The sequence below is a fragment of the Lactuca sativa genome, chromosome 3 (assembly GCF_002870075.4).
Source record: "Lactuca sativa cultivar Salinas chromosome 3, Lsat_Salinas_v11, whole genome shotgun sequence".
Taxonomy (NCBI): domain Eukaryota; kingdom Viridiplantae; phylum Streptophyta; class Magnoliopsida; order Asterales; family Asteraceae; genus Lactuca; species Lactuca sativa.
The window spans coordinates 37910079-37922491 of NC_056625.2; the positions used below are offsets into that span (position 1 = coordinate 37910079).

Below are 12413 nucleotides of genomic sequence, written 5' to 3' on the forward strand. Positions count from 1 at the left end.
AATTTATCATATCGAACCAATTATGCTAATCATTGTAAAAGAAAGAAGGTATATATATTTTTTATATAAATTAATGTAATATATGTAAAATCAAAATTATATTTTTCAAAAATAAAAATATGACACTAAAACAATCCGATGAATAAGAACCAAACTAACAAAAATTCTACTACCAGGAGACAATTGAATAAAGGAAAAAAGTTGGGGGTCTTTACTGGAAGGTATTAATATTCTAGGTAGGTTAAGTGTAAGATTCTGCTGAATGTAAACCAAAGAGTTGCCGCTTACAAAAACAAAATATATTCCTCCCTAATTTCCCTCCCTTTCATCCTCCGGTCTCTCTCTATTTCTCTCTCTAGGGTTTTCAAATCCCCAAACTGCACACACTCGAACAAACTAAATCCCTGCAATCAAACTTCTTTCAATCAAAGATTATGGCGGTGCAACTGACGGAAGGCGCAATAGAGATGCTATCTTCTGGGAAATGGCAACCGGCGGACGTGAAACCTGTGCTTCAGGTGATAGAACTTCGGGCTGTTCCGTCACAGAATTCTTCTGCTGTAAGTGGAGGAGAAAAACAGGAGAGATACCGGCTTATGCTATCTGATGGCTTGTTTTTTCAGCAAGCGATGCTTGCTACTCAGCGGAATGAGTTGGTTAAATCTCAGCAGATGCAGAGGGGCTCTGTTGTTCAGTTGAAGGAGTATGTCTGTAATTTCATCCGTGACCGACCGTACGTACTACTTTCATTATTTTTCATTCGTTATATTCGTGTGAAGTTAATGTATGTGGAATTGCTTCAGCAAATTGAAGAAATAGTTTCGTCGTAAATAATATTGCTATCACATATCAAATTCTAAAAATAAAAAAAACTGGAAAGGTTCTCCGGAGATATGTTTGGTGACTGTGAATACATGTGTGTAGTACCCCTGTTCTTAATATTAGTCTTGATCTTAAGTGTGTGCGTGAGTTAGTGTAAATAGATTACTTAAAGAGATTTCCTGGACTAAAAAAATGTGACTTTCCTCTTTTTCTATTAAAGAAAATAAGAGCAGTCTTTTTTACGGGCTAGGGTTTACATGGCGTAAAAGGATTTCTTTTAATAAAGTTGTTTATACAAATGATCAATAGTATAGTCTTCACCACTGAAAGAATTTTCTGTTTTGAATCAATGCTACTGTGACATGCTAGTCACTTCATTCAGTAATGTTTCAAAACTACAGGCTTGTTGAATGTTGATGTATCATATATTTGGTGGTTTTAGACTTTTTAGTGTTGAAATAGTCACAAACTCATTCTACAGTTCGGATGTTCTAGAAAAAGCTAGGACCTGAGCTTTTTTGTGCTTCTTGTTTGATATACTAGGCAATGGTCAGTATAATAAGCAGATAAGAACATAATTTTTACATAAAAAATACTAATTGATTACAAGTTGGGACTTCACTTATCAGCATTTATTTTTTTGCGGTCATTCTAAGAAGTACCACAGTAATCTGTCTACTTTTTGGTAATATGATATCGACATATAGATCTCTAAGAAGTATCTATTAGCATTTAGTAGTATCTAAGAACTTTACCACTGATAGCAACAAGTGAAGGCTTACTTTACCAGGTATGACATTTGTTCACTGCTTCTTATGTGTACTTCAATTGCTTTGTGATAACCCTTCATGTCAATTGATACCTCAATGCAACCCCACAAGTATATCCACAAGAAAAGATTTTTTAATTATTTCTTATAAGGAAGCGTGAAGATAAATATTAATATAATCTATTCTTTCACGCTAAGAGTTAAACAATAAAAACAACGTGATTCGTCATAAACATTGCAGTTTAAAACCCACATTAGTTTTTTGAACAAAAAATCAAGATTGTCTGTGTTAGAGAAGTCAAAAGGGTTCATGCTTACAGTGGGCTAAGAGTCGATGTACTTTATAAACCAGAAATTGATGCTATTTTTATGTATGATGTAAGTTTGTAACTACTAAAAACAGTGGGGACTTTTCTTGTCTTTTGAAATTTGAGAAAGATAAGACAGTTTGTTTCTTTGATTACTTATGCACAAAATAAAACCATTTAGTTCATCAGCATCGGAATTCTTAAGCACTTTGTTTCTATAAATTTATACTTTTGCAATTATCATGACTCATGAGATACAGTTTTCTTCATAAGTTTTGGCAATTATTGTATAAAAATTTGTCTGACATGTTTTGATTTTCTTTTTCAGCATTTTAATAGTCATCAACCTTGATGTGATTATGGCAACTTGTGATGTTATCGGTGATGCAAAACCGTTTTCACTTAGGTCTGGCAATGAGCCTCCTATATCAAGGTCTCCCTCACCTATGCAACCCTCCAATCAGCCAGCAACAACCATGGGTAGTCCTCAAACCTTCATGGGTGGCTCTGTTCCACGACCTGTAAATTCCCCAATTTACCCTCCTCAACAGGATCATAATACAAGTTTACACTCTTATGGTAACCCTTTGAGTACCCATTCTGTTGCTGCTGTTTCACATCCACCTACAAACAGTTATGTCCGCCCAATCCAACCAACATATAACCAACCACCTCCAATGTATGCAAACAGGGGACCCATGGCTAAAAACGAAGCTCCAGCTAGGATTATCCCCATTGCTGCTTTGAACCCTTATCAAGGTAGGTGGACTATAAAAGCCAGAGTGACTTCAAAAGCAGAACTCAGACGTTACAACAATGCAAAAGGAGATGGAAAAGTCTTTTCCTTTGACCTTCTTGACTCTGATGGTGGTGAAATACGTGTCACATGCTTCAATGCTGTAGCTGATCAATTCTATGACCAAATTGAAATCGGTAAAGTTTACTTCATTTCAAAAGGCAGTGTAAAACCTGCTGCAAAAGCTTTTAATCATTTAAAAAACGACCATGAGATCTTACTTGACACCTCATCAACCATTCAACCTTGCGTTGATGATGACAATTCCATTCCCCATCAACAGTTTCATTTCCGTTCCATTGCTGATATCGAAGGGCTGGAGAACAACAGTGTGTTGGATATTATTGGTGTGGTTTCCAGTATTACCCCTACGTCTACCCTAATGAGAAAAAACGGCACCGAAACTCAAAAAAGAACTTTACAGCTTAAAGACATGTCTGGAAGAAGTGTGGAGGTGACTTTATGGGGTAACTTTTGTTCCACAGAAGGGCAGACACTTCAAAACATGTGTGATTCTGGTGTGTTTCCTGTTTTGGCTGTGAAGTCTGCCAGAGTGAGTGACTTCAATGGTAAATCCTTAGGGACAATATCCACAAGCCAGCTATGTATAGAACCTGATTTCCCAGAGGCTCGAAAACTTAAAACATGGTTTGAAAGTGTTGGGAAAATCACCCCTTCTGTTTCTTTATCTAGGGATGCTATATCCAGAACAGATGTGAGAAAAACTATCTCACAAATCAAAGATGAAAAACTGGGGACATCTGAAAAACCAGACTGGATCACAGTGAATGGGACTATATGGCATTTGAGAGTTGAAAACTTTTGTTACACAGCGTGTCCGATCATGACAGGTGATCGACAATGCAGTAAAAAAGTTACAAGGAATGAAGAAGGGATATGGAAATGTGATAAGTGTGATAAGATTGTTGATGAGTGTGAATATAGATATATCCTTCAGTTTCAAATACAAGATCATACTGGGTCAACTTGGGTAACTGCTTTTCAAGAAAGTGGTGAGGAAATAATGGGGGTTTCTGCTAAAGATTTGTATCACATGAAAAATGAAGAACAAGATGAGGAGGAGTTTACTAAAGCTGTCCGGAAGGTTCTGTTTAGTAGATATAACTTTAAGTTGAAAGTGAAGGAAGAGACTTTCAGCGATGAACAGCGTGTGAAGTCCACTGTTGTGAAAGCTGAGAAGATAAAAAATCTTTCATCCGAGACTACTCTTTTGCTTGATTTACTTAAAAAAGAGGACATGGTTTCTGTTGGAATAGGACAGCCAAAGGTGGAAATGGCGATTCCTTCATATGGTGGAAATGGAATCAAAGATTCCGGAGGTTTTAGTGGAGTAGGTCAATATGGGAATCAATATGGTGGTTCTTCTTCTAGTTCTAGGGTTGGTAGTAGCTGCAATAGCTGTGGTGGTGTGGGGCATAACTCTGCAAACTGTCCAAGTGGATATAATAGTCAAGGAGGAAGGTTTAATAGTGTGGTTTCTGGAGGTGGAAATAGTCATGCACCTTCACCTTCACCTTCAGCTTATGGTGGTGGATCTAATTTGTGTTTTAAGTGCAATCAACCTGGACATTGGGCAAGAGATTGTCCTGGTACTGGTGGTGGAAATGGAAATGTAGCCACAGGAAGATATGGGGGCGCGTCTGGGCAATATGTTGGTGGTTATTGACTTTAAGAGGTAAAAAAAAAAAAGTTATAGATTTCTCCCATAATGACTGCCATAAATCATAATGTTATATGTTTTTACTATTGTTTAATTTTGTGTGTTGATAGGACAACGGGTTTATGTTTGTGGATGATGCAGGCAATAAATGTTTTTGGTCTGGTGTTGATGTTGAAGTAACAGAGGAGACTTGCTTTCTCAGTTTTGTTAATTTTGTTTTCAAGTGGGGTATGGAGTATGAACTAGGTAAAGGTTGGATAATTAGACATGTTTTTTTTTCCTAGTGTTAAGAGCATGGCAGTTGTGTATATAAGATTGTTTACGTCTTGTAAATTTTGGTATGTATTTATTTTCTGCTACTTTTATGATAAGGTGAATGGTGATCTGGTACTTTTTTAGCTTTTTGTGTTATTGTTGGGTGTTTTGGATCCTTCTTTTGAAACTGGTTGTGTGATAATGAATATGATGTACATTATAGAAGACAGTCATTAATACATGTTTTAACGGTTTGTACAACATGACCGATCAATGGAAAAGTGGTGAAGATGAGACAACCATTTTATCCAAGGCACTCTACATGTTCTGGGAGAAGATTGACAAAAAGGTTTTCAAGTTTGTAGATTTTTTGGAGTATTGTAAAAGATAATCCGAGATGGAAACGCATTGCGACGGTGGAAAAATATTGGGAAGAGTTCCAAAACAACTAAAACATCCGACTCTAACCACATAACATTATCGAATGCTCGTGTGGGATTAGCCCTCAACAATGATGATGACATACTTAAAATTTTACCACCTACTCGAATGATGGGAAGGGTTAAAGTCTAAAGAAAAAGAAAAGTTGCATCGTCAAGTTCATCGGGTGCCATCCCTTTTGTGAAATACAAGGTATAAGGTCAGACTTCGCAGACTTAAATACGAATTCCACACTAGACTTCCCACGAGAGAGGGCATATGAAAATGTTAACGTAAGACGCGTGTCACAAAGATCTCGAAGCAGTTTTTGACAACAAAAGCCGCAATTAGAGAAAACTACAAATTGTGATTTTTAATCTTGTTATATTTTAAACGTTTTAAGTCTTGTTATGTTGATTTAAATTTTAATTAATGAAATTTTAAGTTTTTAAGGTAAATGAAATTGTTTTTTTTTAAATAATAAAAATTCAAAGTGTGGCAATAAAATTAGGATGGTAAATTCGGCAAAAAGAAGAAGACAAAAAAAAGTTATGACAACAATATAGGAGGTGTCAATTTATGGCAAGATGAGACAAAAATACACAACACGAAATCAAATTGAGACGAAATCGAAATTGAATTCGTGTTAAGCATAAAAACACGATTTTGTTTTGTGTTGTGTTCAGGTTTAAAATTCAAAATTGACATGATTTATCATGTGTTTGTCGTGTTATCGTGTTTGTTGTGTTTTTCGTGTTATACGTTATTATGTATGAATTATAAAAACTAATAAATATATTATTTTACGTTTGTTGTGTCGTGTCGTGTTTTTCGTGTTTTAATCGACTCGTTTTCGTGTTAATGAAAATAAACACGACATTGTGTCCTGTTCGTGTTACATAAAATTTGTCGTGTCGTGTCATGTCATGTTAGACAAAAACACGACATCATTGTCTGATTTGACACCCCTACATCCATAGCACCACTCCATTTAGCCTAAGATAAATCTTGATTCTCCCTATGGATGTGAATGGTTAATCATTGGTGATTTAAGAATAAACTACACAAATGATCTATGAGGTTTGTCGAAAATTGTCACTTTGATCCAAAAATATTTGGACTAGTACCAGGGGTCCAAAGTTTTCATTTTATTGTGAATGTGGTCTAGTTTGCTATAAACCTTTTCATAGAATTTCCCCTTACTTTTTTCTTTTTCAGTTTTTTTTATTATTTAAAGATTTTTCTGATTAAAAGAAAATTTTATTTTATAATAAAAAAAATAGAAAATGAAAATGCAAGCGCTCTCTCTTCTCTCTCTCCTTCAATCTTCTTCTATAACAATCTACCATCATCGCCGAAAAATAAACACCACCACCGCTAGGCGATGTTCAAACGTCATTGAGGAACCGATTTGAAATCTTTAAACGACGCCAGAGAACCCTCGTTACAGATTTGAAAACCCTAGTAGTGACACGATGTTTCACAGGAGAAAGAAGTGGGTGATGGTTAGGACGAGTCTCATCGTTGTCGGAGTGTCCAAGATCAGGATGGACGGAAAGGGCTGTTTTTGTCTCCGACGAAACTCTAGTGAAGACGGAGGTGATGACACCGCTGGAAGATGACAACGTTCTTCTTTCAAACCCGCTGCCAGATCTAGTCGAAACCCTAGTGAAGCAAGAATGATGATGACGTTAAAGGTGGAACTGACGAAACGCTGAAAGGGTGAAGTCTATGGCTCGAGTTTCCAGCGCTGATGTCGCCATCGTATACAGAAACCTTATTGCCGCTTTCTCCGATGATGACTACGAGCTTCGAGATACAAAAATGGTGTCGTTGGGGGTAGGGTTCTCTGGAGACGCCTCTCTCCCTCTCTCCGAGATATGCAAATCCTTTCTCTGATGGGATCGCCATCGAAGATCTGGAACACCGTCTTTATTTGTCTTCTTCGGCAGTGAAACCCCTTAACCTACAAGATTCTCAACGAGTCTGCAAATGAGGCACTGAAATGGGTGACATCAGTGATGTCGGCGCCGAAAAAAAGATGGGTGCACCGACGGTGGTGGTGTTTGTATTTTTCGGTGGTGATGGTAGGTTGTTGGAGACAGAGATAGTTTTTGCATTTTCATTTTCTATTATAAAAAATTATAAAAATAAAATATAAAAGGAAATCTTTCTTTTTTATTTTTCTTTTAATTGGAAAAATCTTTAAATAATAAAAAAACTAAAAAAGAAAAAAGTAAGTGTAAATTCGTCATTAATGTATACCAAATTGGATCAAACTCGTAACAAAATAAAAAATTTGGACCTCTAGTGCTAGTCTAAATATTTTTGGATCAAATAAAAAAACTAAAAAAGAAAAAATTAAGTGCAAATTCGTCGTTAGTGTATACCAAATTGGATCAAACTCGTAATAAAATAAAAAGTTTGGACCTCTAGTGCTAGTCTAAATATTTTCGGATCAAAATAACAATTTTCGAGAAACAACATAGACTATTTGTAGAGTTTAATCTTTGATTTAATTGGATCTTCTTTTAGGAATTATAAATAAGCTGTTTTATTATATTGAGTTGTTTTGGTTACCCAATTATTTGTAACTATCAATTCCCAACAATTGTATAAAGACTCTTTTGAATATGTTGATCGTTATAACATTTAAATCGATATAATGTGATTTGTCGAATGGTTACCCAACCGTAAGCCTAAAGTAACGATTTCAAGGAACTAAATTTGGGCTTTTATTTAGTTATATTAAATGGTAATCAATTAGCCAATTGGGCTCAAGAAACGATTAACCCATTTTTCCCGATGGATTAAATTAAAATGGAAGCTCATTTAAAGTTATAAAGATATATGAGGCTTTAATCATAAATAATTTTATTAATATTTGGAACTTAAATAAACTAAGGTTTATTTTATTAAGTGATGAAATATCGAACCAAGTAAGAGTCTGTTTGATTTGAACTTATCCGGTCGGATCAGTGCCGATTGCTGACTCGGTCAACAGTCGAAGGTTTGTTAATGACATATTAGAGATGATTTGGTCAACCCATTCCACCCCATTCCTCTTATTAAGTCGGTCCAAAAAAATCTTCTGACTGGAAAATAAGGTCCGCTTTTTTTTTTTTTTTTTGCCCTTGATCGCCTCCAGGTTCCTTCGCAATACCATGGTCAAATACCGTCGATCGCCTCCATCGCCTGCATTTTCTCTTGCGACTTCACCTTCTGCGCTGACGACCACACAGCGCGGTGAGGAGCTCGACTGCAGGTGTAACGCCCATAGATCTGAGCTAGTCAATTTATAGATAATAGCGGTCGAAAACAACTTTTCGACAAAAGATTATTTAGAATAAATAATCTTAAGTTCTTAACCAAGTTTTATAATATGTCTCAAGGGTTCCGTACATATAAAGAACGCCGAAATCCGAGTTATAACGAAGAAGTTATGGCCCGTCAAAGTTTTACGGCAAAACCGGCACGACACCGGAAGACGTAAATAGTGAATTTTTGATTAAAGGACTTTTTAGCCTTATCGATCCAAATAAAAGTTGTAGAATATGTTAAACCGAGAACATACAAAAAAAGAACGCCCAAATCTGACTTCGTATGAGGAAGTTATGAATTTTCTAAGATTTGGCATAGCAGTGCACGACCCGAAACTCGAATTTTAGTTCGAGCGGTTTTTGGCCTACGTGAACTAAATGAGAATTGAAGATCTCATTAATAGGAACTCAACGGTAAAAAGACAGACGAAAACAGAGTTCGTATGTAGAAGTTATGAATTTTACGCGGACATTTAACAATATAATCTCCTCGTACTGTTAAATTTAAGATCGGTCGAGAATTAGCCGACGGAGTCAAAATGAAAGTTGTAGATCTTATTTTTACCTACGCGTGGATATAAAGAAAAATGGAGGTCTTATGTGAAAGTTATGGATTTTAGAAGTCAAAAGTGTGCTGTGCGAAAATGGGTGATGTGACACAATCTTGGCCATTGCTTTCTCCCCAAGTATTGCCACTAGAAGGTGACATGTGGCACCAAGTTCAGCCATTTTCACCCTATAAATAGAACCTCTCCCACCCTCATTTTCTTTACACATTTCCCATTCTTTCTTCTTTTTACTCTCTCTCTCTCTCTCTCTCTCTCTCTCTCTCTCTCTAGAACCTCTCTCTAGCCCCGAAATCCCGCGAAAAGTCTAGGGAACCTCCCTAGCACGAGGCGGAAGCCCCGGAGTGCTTGACGGCTCCGAGAAGAAGAACTTTTCGGCTTGGGAATGCTGCTCCAAGCAAAGCTCGGTTTTCTATAAAACCCGTTGTAAATGAGCTACGCCTACACTATTTTTAATATATCGTTTATTTAGTTATAGTAACGTTATTAAGAACTTATAATAAGTAATTGGGCTATTATTATGGGTTATATAAGTATTGTTTAACGCTTATATAATAGTAATAATAGCTAGACTATTAATTAGTCTCGGCGAATAATAGACTAAACTCTAGTCGTAATAATACTAGGTTTCGTCAAAGGAAATTATTTTTTTAGAAACGAAGCGCTGTCTGAGTTCGGAATCACCACCTTATCAAGTGAGTGCATAGTCTCTTTCATGAACATGATTTTAATACAAGTATTGATTGAAGTATTAATTATATGTTTATGTGCGAATTAATTGATGTTGTATGAAATACGTGTTAAAGAACATACCTGATTATATATGATAATTTAGGATAAAGAGTAGACCTAAATTAATTATGAGGAATATTGGGTAGTATTTTCTTACGAGTATAAGTGAGTTATACTCAGAGAATAGAACTTTAGTATATGTCATTTATCCGAGAGCATGGATTAGACACAGTCATTGTCCCTAGTCCGAGAGTATGGATTGGACATAGTCAAGTGTCATTAATTCGGGGGTATGGATTAAGACATAGTCAGTTGTCCTTAGTCCGGGAGTATGGATTAAGACATAGTCATTCGTCCCTAGTCCGAGAGTATGGATTAGGCATAATCATTCGTCATTAATCTGAGAGTATGGATTAGTCATTCGTCCCTAGTCCGAAAGTATGGATTAGACATATCCATTCGTCATTAATCTGAGAGTATGGATTAGGTTAAGCCGTTCATTTCTGATCCGGGAGTATGGATTAGGTAAAATGGTTAATCTCAGGTTTGAGAGTATAGATAGTCTCGTTGTGAGGATTGACGGGGTGGGATAAAAGTTGCTTATTCATATATGGTGAAATTGTATATTTTGTGAGTTCTAAATTATATATATGATATAACATTGTGGGATTGAAATCCCTATGTACTCACTAGGTTTCCCAACCTGACCCACTCGGTTTATTTATATCATAGGTGTTGATATGAAGTCACATTACATTGAGAGATTAAGGAGATATAAATCACTAGTGATAATGAATGTAAGTTCTGTTTATGCTTATGTTTCTGTATTGACGATGACACCCCAATGTTTTAAAATAAATTAAAAATACATTTCTTCCGAAATTCTTTGATAACGTATTTATCATGTTTTTCTGGGAACAAATTCCATAACATTTTTATAAAAAGGGTACTCTGATTTTTATAAAGCATAAACAAAATCGGTCTTTTCTGGCCATGAAAATGGGGATGTCACAGTTGGTATCAGAGCATTAGTTTAAGCGAACTAGGAATATGGATTTATTTCTAGACTTAAACTTAGAATGTTAAGCGATGATTGTGTGGTGTGAGCACTAGCTTATTTTAGGAATTGTGCCTAAAATGTTTTTATGTGCTAAATGCTTGTGCATGATATGCTGTTATTTGTTCGGATCTATGGTTTATTGTTGACCGGATCTGGAAACCTTATGTGTTTAGGATTCTAAGCGTTTAACTACGATATTAGAACTAGCATATAAACGTTTCGGAGTAATAAGGATGATTTAAACGTCAATCCTAAATAAAGATCTGGATTCACCTTATTCGGTGTATAGATCAAGATGGCAAGGACCCATAGCGGAAACGTGAATGCAAATGGGAATCGAGATCAGCCCCCAGTGATTGAGCAAATACCTGTTGTAGTAGCCGCTCCTGAGCCAATCATAATGGTCGGAGTTCAAGCGTTGATCCAGATGATGTTGGATCGTCAAATGGACGAAACAAGGCGTTTACTTCAACAAACTCGAGAGGAACTTACGATGCCTATCGAACAGCCTGAACTGAATGATGGGCAGTCAGAGGAAGGGAACTACAGTGGGACCGTTGGTCAAGCCGATGCACCAATGATTAGAAGGATTAATTAAGATGACAGAGTTGAGAGGAATGGATGCAAGTACAAAGATTTTCTGACTTGCAAGCCATCGACTTTCACTGGAAAGGAAGATCCGATCGGAGTTATGGATTGGATCTCGGAGATGGAGTTGGCCTTCATGATGTGTGGTTGCAGAGGCAAATTACAGACCATGTTTGCATTACGACAGTTCCGAGGAGGTGCTGTTCGTTGGTGGAACACCCTAGGGAAGACTTTAAGCCCCAATGAGCCCGTGCAACTGACATGGGCAGATTTTTTGGTGCAATTCAAATGTAAGTATTGTTCAGCCCAAAACCTGCTCGAGCTGGAGAACCAATTCCTAACCTTGAAGAAAGGAATCATGACCATCGATGAATACACCAACAACTTCACGAACAAGATGGAGTTTGCTTTGCGCCTTGTCCCGGACGAACTGACAAAAATTGACAAGTACGCAAAGGGACTTCCATAGGAGTATGCGGTGCCAGTACGTTAGGCACCTACTCTGGAGGCAACTATCTAGGTTGCCAAGTCTGTTGAAGATATGATCAAGGGAAGAGCCGCCAGCAAGATGGAGGTTAGCGAGAAGTGAAAGTTTGAAGGATCCTCAAGGTCCGACGAGAAGAGAAATTCTCGAAGTCTGGTTCAAAGAAGTTCGAAGAAGGAAAGCAATGGTGTGACAAGTGCAGAAAGAAGCACATTGGGAAATGCTCTAAAGAAATGACATGCTTTAAATGCGGGAAGACTGGTCATTACGCCAGCGAATGCACAACCAAGAGAGAAGTCTGCTTTAAGTGTGGTGAAGAGGGACACTTCAAGCAAGACTACCCAAGGAAAGAGGGGGCTACAAAGCCAAATATGCCGCCAAAACCAAAGGCAAGAACATTTCAAATGATCCTTGACGAAGCAGAGGGCAACGCGAGGAATCAACGATGAGGACTTCATATCCGAAGATCGAGTTATGCAGTAGCCATAATATCGTATGATGTAGCCTGTTAGAGGCATAGTCTAGGGTGAACTTGAACACCTATGTAATCATTTCAAGGAATAATATAAAACCTTCGTTTTGATAATTGATGTGTTAAGTTGTTATGTGATT

General features: G+C 36.9%; 1 protein-coding gene across 2 annotated transcripts; it reads left to right on the forward strand.

Moving 5' to 3' along the window:
• The first annotated feature begins 293 nt into the window (after positions 1-293).
• Positions 294-4774, forward strand: LOC111905201 (replication protein A 70 kDa DNA-binding subunit A). 2 transcript variants are annotated; one of them, XM_023900884.3, is made up of 3 exons: positions 294-733; positions 2228-4391; positions 4487-4774. In XM_023900884.3, exons 1-2 carry the CDS (start codon positions 435-437, stop codon positions 4380-4382), a joined length of 2454 nt encoding a protein of 817 aa, XP_023756652.1. In that variant the 5' UTR covers positions 294-434; the 3' UTR covers positions 4383-4391; positions 4487-4774. The 2 variants fall into 2 exon arrangements, with proteins under 2 accessions (XP_023756652.1, XP_023756651.1); XM_023900883.2 differs by having other exon boundaries at positions 295-733; positions 4518-4774.
• Positions 4775-12413: the final 7639 nt, after the last annotated feature.

Coding starts and splice junctions, on each gene's coding strand:
- LOC111905201 (XM_023900884.3), top strand. CDS start 435: ATGGCGGTGCAACTGACGGAAGGCGCAATAGAGATGCTATCTTCTGGG. Junction 734..2,227: donor AATTTCATCCGTGACCGACC/GTACGTACTACT, acceptor TTTCTTTTTCAG/CATTTTAATAGTCATCAACC.